A 20289-nucleotide genomic window follows, 5' to 3' on the forward strand; every position below is an offset into this window, starting at 1 on the left:
GGTGGGAAAGCGAGCACCAGGCTGCCATCAATTCACAGCTAGCTGCCACCAGCCCATCCCCGAGGGCTGAAGTCAGGGCACACGGGGCTACAGCACAACTTGCTGAAGCAGGGCCTTGCATCTCCGTCAAAAATCAGTCTGAACTGCTACTGAGGTTTTGAAAGTGTAACTATTAATTGTGCCTAGCCTTGGTCAGTCCATTGTCTTCTGCCTCATTAACTTCTTTCTGCTGTCCTTAGGACAGTTCAACAGCAGACACAGTACTAGTTTATATTTACAGACATTCCTGAATAGGTAAGATCTTGCCAGAAGAGGGATAGGAGAGGTATGGTGCTGTGGTCAGAGTCTTTGCATTTTATCTGTCAGAACTCTAAGGAAGTGGTTGTGTACTCCTGGGTTGAGAAGTACAAAGGATTTGGGGTGATATATCTATTCTGTTACAAATTTTCTCTTATCATTATCTGCTATAGTATGGGCTTAATTAATTGCCTCCCTCCTTCATTTGCCCCTTGCTCTCTAATTGATCTTTCTACATTATCCTCCCTGTGTAATTACATTTGTATTAGAGTTAAATCAGTGTGTAATGGATTGAAGCCAGATTAGACTAAACAGATTTTCCCATTCCTAGTCACAGAAACAATAACTTTAGAAAAAAAGCACTGTAACTGGGGTCCAGCAGAAAGGCTATTCTGGCACCCTGATAGGGCTCAAAGCACAGGAGGTTTTGGGTCATCACGTCTCTGCATGCCTGTATATCCACCTGCCCTGGGACTGGGGAGGGACACTGGCTTGCACTACATTATCATTGCAGTTGGTACAGGGACCACCAGTCTTAACACTGCTATGTATGGAGCAAGAATGGGAAGATGATGGCGATAGAGAAAGGAATGGACAAAGCCTCTGAGGAGTGGACATAGCCCATGTTCAGGAAGCAGTTCAGTTGCTTCACTGTTAGTTCCTTCTAGTTTTCAGATTTTACTCCTATTCCAACTACTTACTTGTTTTTTTTCTTTAAACTCTAGTTACTAGGTGACAATTTAAATGGGTTAAATTCATCGTAAATATAACTTGTGTGGGTGTTCCTCATTAATTTTTGAGATTACACCATTTAAAAAAATCCGAAGTGCACACAGATTGTATTTCGAGATACACCGGGTGACTTGGAAATAAGGAAGTCATTGAGAAAACAGGGAACAACTTGAAACTCCCTTTTCCTTCTGTGTAACATAATGGCACTTCAGAAAGAAACATTCTCACATTAGGGAATGTCATTTTGGGTACCCGTCGCGGTTCGGCCTCAGTCAGCAAAGAACCACGCAGCCACTCGCTCGACGCCCACAGCCGTGGGGAAAATCGGCTGAAAAAGGCAAAACTCGTGGGTTGAAATAGTGCAATTTAACAGAACAGCCAAAAGGAAGAAGAAAGAAAAACAACAACACCGACAAAGGAGTACAAGAACACGATTACAGTACCGCCGCGCAGCGCACCGACCGGACCCGCACCGACCGGACCCGCACCGACCGGACCCGCACCGACCGGACCCGCACCGACCGGACCCGCACCGCCGCAGCCCGCCCCCGAGTGGCGATTACTTCCCCCCTCCCCCCCACGGCTAGCTCCTCTTATGGCTGGGCATGGGTCACGTGGGATGGAATACCTGCCTCCCCTGCCGGCTCCTTGGGGAAATTAACCCCATCCTTGCTGGAACCAGGACAGTACCGACCCTCACTGCAGCAGGATGGCACACAATCAAACCAATCTCGGGTCAAACGAAAACCTCTCATCCCCTAGCTTCAGACATTGCAGTTGGGTTCCTGCAGGGAGGACGCTGGCACTCCTGGGTTTTCCCTTACACAGTCAGCAAAGATGCAAGATGCAATTACCTTCAGTCAGTTAACAGAAGTAATCTGAAGGCATTCTGAAGTCACTCCTTTAAGAAGGCTCTGTATTCACTAGCAAGAGGACACAGCTCACCAGTTCAGTACTTGGTGAGCTAGGTGCTTAAAAGAACAGAATAATGTACGAGTTAAGAATTGCATCCTGCTTTGAACTCATCTTCTTAGCTAGTGGACTTTCTTACCAAACAGAAATGAAATCAGTATTACATTTTCTCAGAAGTGCATCTTTACATTCTTCTTCTGGCCATTTAAGTAAAGCTTTGTAAAGAAGATTACCCAAATATATTCCCATTTCATACATAAGGCTATTCTCACACATTATCACTGGCCTCCAAGAAAAATGCTGCCATGGAATGCATTTAGGCACTCTGCAAATAGCTAGAAGGCTGCTTTATTTCTGTGTAGGCTAGAGCAACACAGCAGGGTGTCTGTAACACGACCTCTGTTAAAGACAAACACCAGGCTCCCCAGAATGAGAAACTCCAGGTAATGCAGTTACAGTAGGATGTGCTGGGAAGCACAACAGCCCTCGCTGCGGATGTGCCATGGCTTCAAGTAACACTGCCCTTGCCCTAAAACCACCTGTTCTTTTCCCCGAGAAACCCCCTTCCAAGCAGCTGCCTGCATTAGTGCACTTCCCAGGTACAACTGGTTCCACAGCACGGCTCCATGTGCCAGCATACCACTGTCTCCACCTTGATGGTGGGCTTTCCTGGGAGATTCAACTGACCCAGGGTTGCTTTGGCTCACAGACAGCAATTACCCGTATCTAATGTTTTCCACATAATTAGCTGGTTAGATCAGAAGAAAGCCAATTATCTACCATGTGCCTTTGTTCAAATGTAAACACTTGGATCTTAATAGCTAACCCAACTTATATTGCTTGGGTCTGCTGCTACACAGGAAACACTTCCTTTCCCTGTTTCAGAGATGTCTTTCCTTTTCCCTTCTTTCTCAAGTAGCAGTTTACTGTGAAGATGGGCTTTAATTTATGAATGTTATTCTCCATCCTTCTAAGAATAAGCCTGAATATTGCAAAACCTAACAGTAGAAAAAATAGGGAAGTGAGATTTGAAATCATTTCTCTGAAGTCAAACCCAGGAAGTCTGTTGAGATGACAGTCCTGTATAAAGTGCTCAGTTTGCTGTCACCTTCAGAGCTTTCCTGTTTGAAGATGTAAATTTCTACCAGGACACACTATTCTGAAGGGCTGAGCAGTTCTTCCTGAATGGCACTGGAAACTGAGAGGAACGCTGACTAGCTGCGAGCATGATGCCCAGTCCACCTCAGGATTTGAGTCACCTCCTCAAAGGCTGAACTGTCTGAAGATTCTGCTTTAAAAAAAAAAAAAAAAAAAAAAAAAAAAAAATCACACTTACTGTAATAAGGGAATCGAAATATTTCTGTTAATCTCTACAAAAGAGTTGGAAGTAGTAGAGGAAAAAGGAATCTCAAAGTCAGAGCCTCAGGAAAACCGCAAAGGGCTGCAGTCCCTGTCTTCTCGGGGGGTGGGATGGGGGGGAGCAACACCCGCACAGAGTCTATTGTAGAGGATTAAAGAAAAGGGACAGCTCTGTAAATAGAATAGGATATTGTTGAGATGTTGTTTGGAAAGGAGAGGAAAAGCCCTACAGCAGAATTAGAAACAAGATGCCTACAACTAAACACATAACAAAATTCCAGTCAATTCAGAGATTAAATGAATTCGACAAACCTTATTAGAAAAAGAATCATCATTTTTTAGTATCTGACATTTAAGGGAAAACTGCACATTACACTTGAAGTCCAGTATAAATTGCTGTAAACTACATTCAAAAATCTTACCTGAACAACTTTCCCTAATACATAATAAACTAGAAATCACTATGCAACTCATATTGCAGATACACATGATGTTCAAATAAGGGAATTAAAAAAGAACAATGTCATATCCCCAACACACACTTTTAAAACGGCGCACTTGGTCATGGGTATTCCCTGCTGCGTACCAGTATCAGGAGAAAGTAGACTTTCTAACAATGCTCCCTTCCCTTTTTTTTTTTTTTTAAATGAAGATTTCTATGGACTACAGCATTATTCATTGCTCTCCTTTTCTTGTACTTGAGGCACACAATTAATTGCTAGAAATTCTTAAGACGGCCATTACAGTTTTACTTTACAGAAAGCTACGTCAATACTAATCCTTTAAATGAAACTCATTCAATGTATGGCACACTTGCTATATAGCCTTTGGAGTATGAGAAATCCTTTTCGCCACCTCACATTTTTCCAGAATCTATTAAAAGTTAGAAATGACTTCACATTTTCATTAAACCTCAGAAGGGTTTTGGGGATGTGTTAGAGAAGCAAGGTCATTTTTATATAGCAAGGAGAGTAACTTTTTTTTCAGACTCTGTTTTGCAACAATTCTGCTTTCAAAAACCAAAAATCATTCATACTTTAGACTACACAGATCATAGTCATTTCCAGAAATGAACCTAGTTCGACAGAAAACCTTAGCCATATGTGTAAAGAACAATCTGTTGGGGAGGAGCAGTTCCTGTGAAGGCACAGTGCAGAAAGGGCAATGAATAAGCTTTGCACAGGTGCCTCCCCCTTGTGCTGACACCCCCAATCCTGCCATCGCACCTCGCCTGACCACGGCAGTGACACTGAAATGTCCGGGGTGCCTTTAACTATTCTCAACAGATACAATCTATTAACATCTCCGTGCAGACTTCACACTGAATAGAAAATAAAACACCAGTTAAGCAAAAAATAGTTAACTTCAGACATCTGAGTTTCTGAGAAGCCCTCAGTATTTAAAGCTCTGCAAGTGTTTTTAACTGTCAGAACTTTTAACTTACAGGACTTAAGACAAAACATATTTAAACACAATTTAGATTAAAAATAGCTCTTTATATAAAAAGCCAAGAGTAAAAAATACACTGACTGCATGACATATAGGCAAACCCTATCTTGACTTTCTTGGGGGAGATGGCTGGACTAGACAACATCCCAACGTCCCTTCCAACCTCAATGATTCTATGATTTATAAGAAATAGAGAAACATTACCCAAATTACAGGTGGAGAACCAAACAGTAGAATATTCAAATGATTCACACAAAGTAACACCTCAAGCTTCTGCGGCAGAACAAGAAACTGGCTTGTCCAGATTATTCCCAGGTCTCAGGTCCCAACTACAAGACCACCCCTCCTCTACCGTATACTGTAAGCACAGGAAATCATCGCATAAACTGAAACCTTTTGGGAAAAAGTGCGTATGCTTTGGTCTAAATCATCAAAAGACTACTAATAGCCTCCAAAACTTACACTTACATTACTTGCACATTGTGAAATAAACACATATGCAACATGTCCATGTTTTGATATGTATTTTTATTTCCCTGCAGTTTTCACTTATCAAGAACAAGTAACAGGGAAAGTTGTCTGAACTAGTGCATAAACAAACATTCTGAAACACCACTACACGTATCTAATTTACAAGAACCGTATAAAAAAAGTCACTAAAACACTACACTACGAAGGTGTCCAACGCTTACAGTCAGACTTTTTCCAACCCGTTACTTGCCTTGTAGCCACAGGAAAACTCTCCAAAATTGAAAAGACAATCTTGCCACAACCCTCCCTCCCCCCCACCACCTGGGATGGCTCGATATCTAGACATCCAATAATTAATTATTGCAATGATATATAATGCAATACATACCTGGTAAAATATCCTTTATGTGGTGTGTTACAGTTTTAAAGCCGGTTAAAATATGCAGTCTTCAGATAAAATGTAATCAGTTGAAAATTTTCTCATATCTGCACAATTTTATATGTGCTAGATGCATAATTTTCCTAGTCAGTTTTTTCTTGTGTAATTATTTTTTATAAACTGGTATTATAAATAGAAATATACATTCAAAATATATGGAAAAGTGAGTTACTACATTAAATTTGCATGTATCGATCCATCCCTTTCCCCTGCACAGTAATAGAAAATACTATTTTGCCTTGAACTTCATATTTGACAGTGAAATGCCACTAAAGTATTTACCAAAAAGTCCATCTAGTCAAATTGTGAAACAAAATGAACCAAGTGAAAACTTTACATTTCCTTTAGAAAAAAATTACAAGAATTTTGTTTCCTAGCTATGAATCTTTAACTTTTTTTTTTTAGACACAAAGTTGGATTTATTTGTACAAGATACAAAATGTAAACATGGCAAAATAAATAGTTAAAACAAGTGATGCAGGATCCCATTTCATGCTCATGATCCCATTAAAGAATTATTTTTTAATCCATTCAGTTGCAAATTCAAGTGCAAAAGCATGATGATGAATATCTACTATTCAAGTAACAGAAATAATATTGATGATACAAATAAACTATTTTACAAGGTAGTGATTTTCCCAATTTTACAAAATTTACATTATATATCGACTTAATACACGATATAATGATAGTCCATTTAGGTCCATTTTAGTTCTCTGTGATCCACAGAGTGCTGTATTTTGCATTCAGTTGGAATATAAATGACTACACCATTAGCACAGGTTGAGACACTGGTTTGAGGTTATGTCACTTCCATGGCTACTGTTGTCTCTGCTATGCCATTTAAACCCAGTCGTTCTGGTTCATGGTTCTCTCTGCAACAAAAGAAATATTCAATAGTTACAGGTAGAATGTATTTCCTTACACAGTTTTAATAATTTCTTACATGCAATAAGTGTGTTTACACAGCTGTTACCTGCATCAGGGAGAAACCTTAACACATACACTAGAAAGAGATTATTTAAAACTAAATACTGACATTTAAGAACTGCTTTCACTCCACTAACAGTGCAGTCCCTTCTGCAAGATTATTGCCTTTAACTGTAAATTACCAGCTTAAATTATGGATAAGAGTACTAAAAAGTCAAAAGTTTCCTGAAGGAGCAAGTCAAGGTATACCATGATGAATCAGTACAAATTATTCTGTTAGTGAGCAAAGCATTGTTCTAACATAATCTCCCCTCCACCCCCAATTCCGCTTTAGCACTAGCACAAGAAAACTTAAATGTTTTTCTAATTTATTATCATTCTCTCTAGAGAAGCCCAAGACCTATTCAGCTAAGGTGGTACTTTTCAAGGCATTTGCTGTCATGACTTCAAATACACCTCTGACTTCAGGCAAATAAGAACTAAATGCATTAACGATATAAAAGTATGCTTTAAGGCATGATTGCTAATTTAAAAATACCTTTTTCTCAATCTATGCAGTGACTAAATTATACATGCAGTTTTCCATCTCAAAAAGCTCATTTTAACCTGTCCAGAAGCATTATGAAATAATCAGTGAGCCACATTTGCTAATATCCATTTTTTACTTTTCTAATTCATAAAATGTGCTTTTTTTAAAACATCATACAATCCAGAAGAGACTTAAAACAAAGCCCAAATATTGCCATTTTCTGAAAACTTATCCAACTGCAAGCTCCTATGAAACATCTTCCAAATATCCTGAAATAATATTGCTGCCGTTCAATGAGAATAAATATCTATCTCTATACAGAAGATGCGGGCTGGCACATATCTGGGTTTATTTTACACACAGATATAACGCATATATTCATATGTAAATATAGAATAGGTATGTGCCAGCCTGCATCTTACAATATGGCTACACAAAATTATGGAAGACCATGTACAGAGTTTGATAAAATCTACCTGCAAGTGCTGCATGAGAAGGGACAAATGAAAATGATTAAAGTGAAACCATTTTAAACACTATGGAAGTTTACCAAAACTACTGGTGCCTAAAATCAGTGCAAATTATTTGGGGGTTAATCTGCAAAATCAGCTTTTGTAGTTTGCCACAGCCACGCTGAAGAAGCCAGAGGCTGGATGTTTTGGGGAAGTAGTACTTCTACTATACAGAAGTAGTCTCTTAGAAGTGGAAACAATTCTATTTTAGTGCTCTAATGCAGAGTTGAGCACATCTAGGGGCATGTTTATGTAGCACAAACATAACTTAAAACTGCTCCAACTTGCTACACGCTTACCTTGCTATACTGCTGATGGCACTGCTAGGAGTTACCTTTGGCACTCTGTCCATACTGGCAGCAACTGTGGCAAGTTTTAAGGCTGTTGGCGATGGTGCTGAAGTCCTTGTATTGATATGCACATTGACTGGAGAAACAACACTGACATTGTTGAGGTGCACTGCGTTCGTCAGGCAAGAATTGTTCATGGGAAGCGTTTGAGGGCTGCTTGTGCACAATGCTGGAATTAAGTGGTTTGTGGTGGTGTGGCCAACTGTCCTTACGAGCTGTACAGTTGAAATCCCTGGGCTGGATGATAAAGCCATGTTGGTGGAGTATAAGGTTCTGGAGGTTCCTGTTACAAAACAAATGTTGGTAATTAAAAATATGCCATTCGTTAGATTAACCTCAAGGGTAATGCTTTCAGTATATGTGTCACTGTAATTGTGTAAGAATCTGATTTTTTAAAGATTCAAAAAAAGTAAAATTTTAGAAATATTTCTAGTTAACATTAGAAGTATTTCGTGTTTTTTTTTTCATTCACAAGAACATCAGAAAGTGAAAGAAGTTCCTGTATTAACAAAAAACATTGCCCAACTTTGTATATTCCATTTTAGATGCCTTAAATTGAAGGAGCAACATTCCCCATAGCAGTAAATTGAATGGGGAAACACCTTAGCTAGGCAAACTCAAGAGACCAGCTGTGAAGCCGAATTCCGATGCTTTCAATCACCTCCTCACTTCCTACCTTGTTCTGCTGGCAACATAAAGAGGTTCAGGGGACCGGTCACCCTCAAGGCAGCAAAACTAAGGGTCTAAGACTAGGCAAAGCAGAAAACTCCTTTCAGATTATGCTGCAGTGCTCCATTTGCACTCCTGAGTTGTGAGAAACTTCAGGTTTGAAAATACACCGTGGAACTCAAGGTTCTCAAATTTCATCTCAGTATCCTAGCTGTTTCACTGTTCTGATTTTGATCACAGTGGAACTGGGTACATTTTCCCCTAGATTCTTATTCCTGAAAAAAAATCTGCTTTCAGCTAACGTTTCCCAATTTACAAATCTTCCTATCCTAAAGAAGAACAGCTATTTTACATTATTGCCACTTACAGCTTTAGAGCAATAAGAAGTCTAATTTTACATGCATAATATTTGCAATGGCTTTCATCAATCATAAAGCTGTGTACCGTGTATTGGCATGGTATGCTACCATGTGTCTGATCTTATACCCCTCAAAGCATTACCCTCTCAGATATGATCTTAGAGAATCATACATAGTTGTATTTTTCTTTCCTGGAACCGTTCCAGCATATTGATTTTATTCAGTTGTGTTTTTTCTCCCCTCTATTCATTTCGTATTATCATTAACCCAGCCTGACAGAAGGCCTATAAAACTAATCACATCATTAGCTGTTAAAGCAACAAATTACTCTAAAAGCCTTTTATTTGCTATTGCAGTCAAATTCCAAATAACATTTGTCTCTCTGCAACATGGCTACTGCACCAGCATGACTGGCATTACTGTCTTCTGGCAACAGAGGTTCAGAAGGAATAGGCTGGGGGAAGGTAGTGAATGCCAATGTCTACACTTTTTCCTGAATTTAGGAGGAATCTAAATGCAATGGAATCTGAAGTGTACAGTAATGTCAAAAGAATTGCTAGAAGTAGTTGATGAATGAGTATGTTTTGTCTAGATACACAAGTGAGAGAATGACCAAACAACATAGCAACTTCTCTATTTCCTTCTCGAAGTACTTAATGTTTTAAGCAATTGATTTTTTTTAATTACACATTGACACTGTTTTTAAAATGCTGTCACTTATCCTTTTGATCATAACAGATTAATAAAAGATAAAACCCTACAAAAGAAAACAGAAACAATGCCTTTTCAATGTAAAAGAGCATTTGGTAGTTTTATTACCATATTAAACCTATGTGCCATTGCCCAAAAGTATTTTAAAGAACAGTATTTAAAACTACCACAATTAATATATTTTATTTATTAAATAGCATTTTAGAAATCAGAAATAAGATCAGTTGACATTCTCAGCTCACACTAGACCACAAGTTTTAAGAAATCATCACCTGAAGGCTGGACAACACCATTAATATTGTTGTGGCTGGTGTTTTGTTCCTTCGTTACCTCACTGCGACTCGGAGCAGGTGCACTAACCACTGCGGATGCAGCGAAGTGGGCGCTGGCTGAATCAAGTGTTTTTGACATACAGTCAGAGGTGCTGGAGCCCTGTGGGAATAAAAAAATATATATTTATAATTATCCAAGTACAAAATGAAATGCCACATTATGATTGCTATAATATACAGTTACCAGCAAGTAAATAAATATATCTTCCAAATGTAATAACATTACACCATAATATTAAATAGTTCCGTATCACAGGTCTGATGAAAAGTTGAAAACTAGTGCCCAAATGAGTGTTGAGTAAGTCCTGCACAATTCAGCCGGTCAATGGTAAATGCACATCTTTAGCACAACAGATCACTTTCAAGATGTGTTGTTCAGCCTGGAGAAGAGAAGGCTTTGAGGAGACCTTAGAGCCCCTTCCAGTCCCTAAAGGGGCTCCAGGAGAGCTGGGGAGGGACTCTTGATCAGGGAGGGGAGCCATGGGGTGAGGGGTAACGGCTTCAAACTGGAAAAGGGAAGATTTAGATGAGATACTAGGAAGAAGTTCTTTCCTGTGAAGGCAGTGAGCCCCTGGCGCAGGTTGCCCCGAGAAGCTGTGGCTGCCCCATCCCTGGAGGTGTTCAAGGCCGGGTTGGACGGGGCTGGGAGCAACCTGGGCTGCGGGGAGGTGGCCCTGCCCAGGGCAGGGGGGTTGGACTCGATGGTCTTGAAGGTCCCTTCCAACCCAAACCACTCTATGATTCTATGTGTTTAAGTAGTTTCTTCTAAGAAAACTACTATGCCTTAAATTTCCTTCTCTCTTTTGTCTCCAGGCAGCAAATACATTGCAACTGCAAGGCTAAAGAATTTTCAGTATTTATGGTACATTCCTTCTCATGGAGTAATTTGTACCACAGCGTAACTGCCCACCACATTCTGGAGGTATATATCTTCTATTACTCCAGTTTCTCTGAAAGAATGGTAAGTACTGAAAAGATACGCTGAAATAGATGAATGCACCACTCTGCAATTTCAGTTCTTATTAACTAAGAAAACTACTTTCCATAGACATTCCGAGTGTCTTAAAAATCCATAATTCATTCCTTTTGTTTAAATATTCTGGTATCATGTCTTTTACACTTATAAAAAATGTAATCAGTAACCACCAATACAGAATCCCTGGTTAATCAAAGCAGAAAACACTGAGGGGAAAGGACAAACAGCACTGGTAATTAGATATAATATGCTCAAAATAATGTAAGTTTTCCTAGTAATAGACAACAGCAACAGCTTTTATATTTTCTCAGTAAGAAACCAACAGAAAACTAAGCTTGAAAAAAACACATATTCTTCTCTTGCAAGGCATTGCACAGGAAAAATGTGATTCTTTTGCAAGACAGAAGTAGTAACATTTGGGATGGGGAAGGAACCAAATTAGATATGCAAAACTACATCTTTCCTCTCAGAAGCTACCAATTTTTAGCACTCACTGAACATCTGTTCATAACAAAATTCAATACCTCATAAAGTAGTTTTAATAAAGGAGTCTCTTTGGAGCACTTATACAAAGGAGGATAAAACCAATGAAAACAGTATGACTTGATAGAGCACTGGCTATTTCTACACTGACTGACTCTGTGGATGCAACTAACATTAAAATATGAAGTCTCCAAATCAACTTTTAAAATGCAGCTCTGTAACTTAAAAAAAAAAGAAACCAACCAAACAAAACCAACAGGTTTTCATGTTGAAACTTAAAATTTTATCTCATTCCAAACAGAAAAATGAAAGCAAGGCATTTGTATTAGCTACAGCACAAATTGCCTTTTGGGCACTATACAGCAAATTGGAAATGCATCTTGACCAAAACTCATTCTACATTTGTTCTAAAATTTAATGTATTTACTGAGGTGTTATATTAAGCTTGTAAGAGAGATGAAAAACACAGTAAGCAAAAAGGAAGATATCAGCATATGACAACATTTAGAGTGCATTACCTGTGCTTTCGGATGTGTCTGTTGTGAGGAATGCTGAGATTGCTGTTTCTGCTGAAGCTGAGCAAGTTGTTGCCTCTGCATTTGAACTAACTGCTGTTGATGTGTCTGAAATTGTTCCTCTGTGATACCCCCTGTTACTACAGAAAAGAAAGTGAAGCTAGTGTTAAAATAGGCCTGCACAAAACAAATACATCTGAAATGCAAGAGTGCATCCCTGTTCAATAACAAGTGGTTGAAGACAACATATAACATAAGAGATCTTCATATATTCTTATGTAAAGGAGAGGACAAGCTAAATTTGTTTGTTGTGTTCTTTCAGAATTGAGTCTATTTCTAACAAAAGGATTCATAGCTTTCATTGCTTTTAAGCAGTTTTTATCTTTGGTGGTTTTCTCTCCAGTAGCTTTAGGCAAAAGCTTAAAGAAATTCTTTTCCTGGTTTAAAGAAAACAAGCATGTCCTAAAAATCACAGCTAAGGAAGAAGTATACTAGGCTGAGCTGGGTGCCTTTTCTCCCAGTAACCACTGGGAGTTTATTCCTGTACAACTCTCCTTCCTATAGTCCCTTATTATTGTCCTTTTCTCTAATAGCAGAATGGACTCTGTAAAGGAAGCATACGCCTGGCATTTGAGAACACCTGCTTCAACGGCACAACTAAAATTCATCTATTTAAATAGTTTGTAACAGTTCCATACCAATTCTTACTTGAAAGGACCATAAGCTAATATACAATGACAAAACCAATCTCCAGGTCTAAAACTCAGCAAGTGTTTGCAAATATCACAAAGCACTGCTTATTTAGCAAATCCAGTTTGGCTTTCCCATTTCACTTTTTTCCCCCCGTGAAGGAAATGCTTAAGTTTCACCTGAACAGGATTTTCTCCACCATTTTTTTTTTTAATGGAATAAGAGTTTAAGAGTGACATAATACATTTATTTATTTATGAGAACCAGGTTAATGCAACTCACAAAAAGTGAAGGGAATGGTGAAGTCAAAACAGCTGTTCTCAATATTCCACCCCCACCCCCCCCAAACTGCACACTTGATAAACTGAAAATACTGTCAAGTGTTTCAGTTAAAACCTGAGTTTTGTGCAGTTGATGCTAACCTGAGAACTAAATACTCCTTGGAGGAAGTAAAAAGACAATTCACTTTTCAAAGATTCCCATTAACTACATTTCAGCGGTTTATTCTGAACTGTGTTTTTCAAAGACTGAAGCTGTCATTCATCTCAAACACCTGGATTCTGCAGCAGTATCATCTTATCAAGAGACACTGAGCTAACATTAAAAGATGAAGCGATCTGTCTTTCAGGGTCTGGCTCTTTCATTTACTAGTTGCAATACTCATGGTTATCCTGAAATTCCATTCTGAATAAATACCAAAATTAAGACTGTGACTGTTTAGAAATTAGTACTGAAACAACTTCTCTACTACTGCGTTATTAAAACAGGCTTCAACCATGTTTGGAGGGCACTTAAAAATCCAATGACTTACACAGTTATTCCTATTAGATCATAGGGTTTTTATTATCATTTCCAACATATTCCAAAATCAAATTTATTTCATGTTTAGCTGTACTTTGTTCCTGTTGAATATTGTTACCTATTACTACAAGCACTTAACTTAGCATTCAGTGAGCTAAACCTGTTAAGTTCCCTCACAGCAGTCTCCCAAAACGTGTTGCATTACTAAAGGCAACAGAGCCAAGAACAGCATTATGGAACGTTACATATATATGTATTTCTATTTTTAAGTTCTGAGGTAAGAAATTCCAGGACATGTCTTTTGTTTTAAGTAAAAAATGTTTTAGAACAAGCTTATACAGCACAAAGAAATACCTAAATTGCATTTAGCCATAATTAGCTATTATTTGTCTGCAGTACAGAGGCATTCATCTAGACTCAAACTTTTATTCTTCTCCAGACTGTAAAGACATAATGTAGAAAGCAGTCTCTACATCAGAGGAGCATCTACTTTAGCCTACATATCAATTCTGTATTTTCAATCTCCCTTCCTTTTCAGTTTGACACAGACCATGAAGTCATAAAACACTCTATGACAAGGTACAGGGAAGATTATCATAGTAATGTAATAATCGCTTACTCTGCCTTTCCATGTTTAAATTCCACTCAGTTCACTACCTATCACCAGATGTTTATTCAGTGGTCAGACTGAACTCAGCTGTTAGCCTTGTTATTATAAAACAGCGGATGTTCATTAGCACATTTAATATCATTTGCTTCTGCCAAATCAAACACCTGAAGGGTCCTGGAGAAAAAAAAAATAGCAAACCTCTAAGATGTCCCAAGCTAGCCTTTAAGGTCATAGTTAAGTGCAAGGGTTCTATGCTTCTTATTAACGGTTCTATTTACCAGAATTTTAGCTTCCACTGCTGAATATCAGTATTTTCTATTTTACCATAGCTGACTGTATTGAAATACTACAACAGAACAGGGTAAAAAGTCAATGCGAGAGTAAGTCTTCCAGGCTCCCCTCCTCCTTAACATCTTTGGTTTTGTCACTTCTCTTTGGATCTGAAGGCTTTAATCAAAGATCATCTTTCCGGCTCCCCCAAAAGTGATATTTCATTAATCTAATTACTTCTACGTGGTATCTAGTTCCGGAAAAAAAAAAAAAACAAACCAACTCTGAAAGGTAAAAGCAAAACTCTTCAACTGAGAATGCCATCAGCTGCAGTTATCTTTTGCATCTAGGGACATGGTAACTAAACAGGTAACTATTTGAGTGGGTCATTGGAACTGCAGCTCAAGCAGACTGGAAGCCAAATGCGACATATTGACTGTACTGCAAACTGCTGAAGAGTTTGCCTAAAGCCTACTTCTTACTTCCGTCCCAAAAATCAGCTGAGCTGCACTCTTGGAATTCAGCAAGCAGGTTAAGTGTCAGTTAGGTGTCATAAGTAGTACTATCTACCAATTCCTGGCAACATGCTTCCTCCATCATCTCTCCTGATGATCAGTTGTACCCCTAGCTCATCTGTTGATCTCCCTTTAGATCAAGCAGAGAATTCTTCTGGAGGTGACTCTGACAAAGAGACCAGCTTACTTTTCCAGATATAGTGTGTAAGACTATGAAGAGTTTACACTACTGATCAAAGGGATCAGATTGTTTCAGTGACCTTGTCTCTTGAAGTTCCTCAAATCCAGTTTTCCCATTTGCAGTTCTTGTAACATGAGCAAGAGAATAATTTAGCTTGAAACAGTGTTTCTTTATTCATGAGCTGATTAGGCACTTTCAAGAAAAGACTCATCACACATTTTTAAAGTAAGTCTTTCTGTTTGTACAATGCCTAGCGTTTGAGGAATTACCAGAGTAAGAGTTGCTTTATTAATACAAATGAAAAATACAATGCAGAGGTAACTTTAAATATTCTTGCACACGGAAAACCAGAGTAAGCAACTCCAAGTCTTCTCTAAACTAAAAGAAAAAAGACAAAAACAATCAGTTTAACCACTGTCATTGTTGCCTCTAGAGATAGCTTTATGCTTACAGGTAGGTGTGCTATAAAATCAACTGATTTCAAAAATGATCTCCCAAACACAGTTACTTTAATAAATGCAGCAATAGTATGTGTGCTGATTTAACAGACCACCAGACTTTGACCAGCCCTTCTAAAATTTACTCACTATTTACTAAGGAGAAAATTTAACAGCAGTGCCTCTTGCTGGCTCAGTTATTTGCTGGAGAATTCTGTTGTCTATTGCATCTGATCCTTTACCAGAATTACGGGATTTGTTTTGTAATTTAAATCTGTGAAGACAAAGGTCTTCCATAACCATAAATTTCCCTGCACAATGTATTTCAACTACTGAGTGATCTCTATTCAAATCTAAATGTATTCTTCAGATGATTCCTAAGATTATATAACAGAAGTTAATTATTATTCCTCTACAAAGCAGCTTAGATCTATCAGATTTGGTTTTATGCATTTTTTTTTAGATATTTCTCTATTGTCTTCCCCATCATTAAAATATGTATTTCTTTATCCTTTCCTTTAGTTCTCTTTCCCTAACAGCAGAAATCCTGAAGTGCGTGAGTGCTAGTCCGCATGTGTTTATCACATCTGTCATTAATTTGCCATACAGCACCAACAATTTAGATTTTTTATTCTTGTTGATGGTGTCACCTGAATCAGGAAGGAACGACATTTTCTTTCTTATATATACACAGTTCCCTACCAAAACACTGCCCTCCCTTTTCCCTGAACATATGGCTTAAACTCTGTTTAAAGCCTCAAAGTTTTACATCTAGCTAATCCTTAAATGATAGATTAATATTTATGACATTATCATGAAAAAAAAAAAATCTACAGAAAGAATCAACTTAACCTATATCTTTTTCAGCAACTCTCCTTACTTTGGTGTCATTATACTTTATTCATACAAACAGAAATCTTGCAGTATTTCTTGCTCTTGTTATATAAAGAGCTACCAGCAAATTCTTCATTGTTCCTTACAGCTTATGACCCATGTTTCACATCCTTAACTCTGACAAGTAGTATTCCTTTCTATTTTCTGCATTTGCTTTAATAAGACATCTCTTGGTGTTTATCATTAATCCCATCACACAAATTTGCCCCTTTCTGCTACAAGGGCAACTCTCCAGCCCTTCAAGTTCCTTACCAAAAAAATTCACACAAAACCTGACCACAGCACATTATATCTGTTCCCTCCATACAGTGGAAAAATATTCTTGAGTAAATCTTTTAATGAGAGAGAACACAATTTAAAGGTTGCAATGACTATACTGAAAATAAGTTATGAAAGTAAATATTCTGTGCTTGTGTCAGTGCTACACTGGTGTTACTTAATAAGCTAACCATCAGTCTTCTAAAACCACGACAGAGAAAACTGCTTTTGTCTTCAAGAAATTTGATTTCTACAAGTGAATTCTAAAGGTACGTTATTGAAGATTAAATACCCAATCCTGCAACTGATGTTAAAAGAGACAGACCACTCCACATACATTTAAAGTTGATTATGGAACTTAGAATCAGCTTATTATATTATCTAAGTATCCCATTCTACAATACCTAATTCTGTATATACACAATAGAGTAGGAAAATGCTCAGATGCTTGTTAGTAGATCTCTTTTGGCAGATCTCCAATTGCTCAGCTTTTTAAAGAATCGAACATCCTTTTACGATTAGAAAGAAGTGACAATGTTAAATCTTAAGCAATTACAACTCCTAGTATATGAAACAAGTGATGTAAAGATTGGTAACATAAGCTTAAAGCAATTTTTTCTTTTGGTGTCTTTTATTCCAACTGCAGTGCTTCTATAGCCAAATTGCTAACAAAAGATCTACAAAGATCAGAAGGTGTCATGTATATTTTATATATTCTTGTGAAGATGCTACCAGAAATTTATTGCTTACAAATAGTATTACATTAAACAAGACAGCCATTGGCTTATCTGGAGCTATCAGGTCATAAAGCCAAATGGTAAGAGATGGCTGCACCTGCTACAAGAGTTAGAGATGACATTTAAGGGAAAAGGCAATCACACTTAACCAATGGCTGATGATTTTCTGAAAAATCAGAGAAGGTGAATCACTGGATGCTTCCAGCATCAAAATTTTTTACTATGAAAACAGCGCTTTCTGTTGGTATCTGTCAGACTTCTTCATGCCTGCTCAGTATACTCACTAACTTACTACTGGTTTTCTGAGATCCTTTGGCAAGATTTAGAAAGAAAAACTCCAACAACAAAAAAGACACCACTCCCTTAAGAAACCAACTGCTTTTCTTTTGCACTTCTAAATAGCATTCTTCTCTCCTTAAACAGGGTTATACCAATTAAAGTCTTTAAGACTCCATCACACCTAAGCAGTTCTTAAATATGAGCAGAATCCTTCTTTTGGATAATGCGTGTTTAAGTACAGCACTTTATCAAGATTCTATTGAAACTGAAATAAAAGCAGAAGGAAGAGGACTTGGTGGAAAATTTCTGTATATTCTAAGAAACACAAAATAATTAGGTTTTATCTTTGGTTTAGGTACATGTCACTGCTGAAGATGTTATCAGTCCGTTTACAAGTAAAAACACTGGAATTCACTATTTTAAGTTCCAGAAGAATTCAAATCCTTGCCTACCTGATATGCCATTCTTGCTGGTGTTCAATAAAGCTACAGATGCTGCAGAAACTCTTTTGTTATTCACAGTCTGCCCTGGTTTCCTTGAGGTACATTCTTCGCTATCACTGTCCTGTAGATTTAGTAGCCTTGGCTGAAAACACTGCAGTCGACATGATCTGATATTGCTTAGTATTTCAGGAAGGGACAGTCTGTTTTCACAATGTTTACTGGAAGCATTGGTCCGTGAAAAATTAGAAGAAAAGTCTAAAGTCTGGGAAGAGCTTGAAAAACTGTTCAGCATTTCCGGGTCAATCTGTCTCAAGACAGGATCATGTTCTGTGGATATTCGATCCATTATAACCCTGATTAAAGAGGATAAAAAAAGACATTAAACTATCTCTTTTTTTACTTTTATCCTTCAGAGTGAAAAGTAAACATAACGCAACTGTACCTTCCACCCCTGCCAATTCGTCTTCTTGCAAATCCTATACACCTTCTTGGAATTGTAAGGGTTGTAAGGCAATGCCTGAACCTCAGTTTGTCCAATTCTGCCAATTCTGAGTTTTCATATGGAGAATTAGTTTGGTCCAAACGAGGCTGTAAAGAGAAAAGAAAAGGCAATTTTGCACTCATTTAGAGGGTATACTTTGGTTATGTTACTACTAAGTGATTATCATGCACAGGCTACAGCACAGAAAATGCCCACAGAACTTTCACTTGATTAATATGCTCAGATCATAAAAGGACCTGGAAGATTTTTTTAAAAAATACATGAATTCATGAAGTAGAAAATCCTCTTTCCTTGATTAGTCATAAAATTAGACACCATAACCAAAATATAGAACAAGTCAGAATGAAATCATTCTGCCAAGAAGCACTTAAAACGGACCTACTCAGACACAGGCCCAGTACCTCCTGTCTGATAACAGCTCTTCTGGTGATTCATCATAAGGTATAAAACACTGGGTACAATTCTTTTCTTGTTATAGCCTCTGCACTTCAGGCTCTTTGAAGCCGAAGGTCTTCCTGCAGGCAAGGCTGCATCTTGGCTATGCTTTGTATCAGTTGAGGGCCTATCCTTCTCATGAATTTGTCTAATCTCACTAGTAAGGGTCAGTAGCATAAAAGCTTTTGTCTGTAAAAATGAGTTTATGAAAAATAATTGATAGAAATACCTCAAAACTATATGCGCAACTCCAGTGCCAAGTACTTATGGCGACAAAGGAAATACCGGGAAGGCATGTTCATTTATCACTGAATCACCAGCTGTACAAAGCAGTGATAACTATTCCCCACTCAGATAGCATGCAGCCTAAGTGTGTAGGTAACTTCAAAAGTGGCTCCTAAATTTGCAGCTTAGTTTTACTCATGAAGCACATACTGCCAGAGGTAACAGTCGTGGCTCTAAATGGCCTTTGTTCCAATGCACAGCATTCAATTAACGGAACCTGACTGTATTTTCCGTATCAGCTTACCTTAACGGCATTTTTATTACTCCATTAATATCTTTGTTATTATTATGAACTTAAAACTGCATAATCTTTACTAACAGTAATGGTGTGTGCTGTCCGAAATGTCTTATGACAGGCTAAGAAATATTCATTAAAATAATAAATTTTTGTGATCAGGTTAAACCTACAGAAACAGTAGCACTATAAATTCAATCAATTTATGTTAAGAGTTAACCAAAACTCAAATGGCTTCAATAGTTAAAAAAAAAACTAAAAGGGTAACATTAAGGCTGTTAAATAACCTGCTTCTAAACAGCAACACAAAAGTAACAGAAAAGAATGAAATACAAGTTTTCAGCTGTCTCAACTTCTTTTAGCAAAGAGTTAACTCACAAGGTAAGGAAAAAAAAAGTAGGATAAATTCTAAGCAAGAGAGAAGCTTCAGCTAACCCCCCGGAGCTAAGCAGAAAAGGTGACTAGATTATCAATCAACAGGTAAAATAACTCACCAAAACTGAAAGAACAAGTAAGTTAAGAGGCCACACAAAAAAACGTGTGGCAAAGAGACAAGTATGTCTTAAGTAACCTACTAATAAATCTCTAAAAGGAGAGGAATAGTTAAAAACTATGAGATATTCATGGAAAGACTGAGTTGTGGTATTCTGCAATGACTACAGCACAGCAGGACAGTGCAAAGCAGGCACAGG

The 20289-nt window shown here is 37.8% G+C and overlaps 1 protein-coding gene across 1 annotated transcript in view; it reads right to left on the reverse strand.

The window, feature by feature from the left end:
* Nucleotides 1-5543: 5543 nt before the first annotated feature.
* The window catches only part of EPC2 (enhancer of polycomb homolog 2), a 50361-nt gene continuing 35615 nt past the window's right edge, over nt 5544-20289 (reverse strand). The window contains exons 9-14 of the mRNA XM_082483958.1: nt 18583-18728; nt 18150-18493; nt 12029-12165; nt 9992-10151; nt 7930-8263; nt 5544-6534 (exon numbers count right to left, since the gene is read on the reverse strand). Coding sequence (XP_082340084.1) covers nt 6462-6534; nt 7930-8263; nt 9992-10151; nt 12029-12165; nt 18150-18493; nt 18583-18728 — 1194 coding nt within the window. The 3' untranslated portion in view covers nt 5544-6461. The remainder of the gene's footprint in view (nt 6535-7929; nt 8264-9991; nt 10152-12028; nt 12166-18149; nt 18494-18582; nt 18729-20289) is intronic.

The sequence above is a fragment of the Vanellus vanellus genome (assembly GCF_965231255.1).
Source record: "Vanellus vanellus genome assembly, chromosome: 5".
Classification (NCBI taxonomy): domain Eukaryota; kingdom Metazoa; phylum Chordata; class Aves; order Charadriiformes; family Charadriidae; genus Vanellus; species Vanellus vanellus.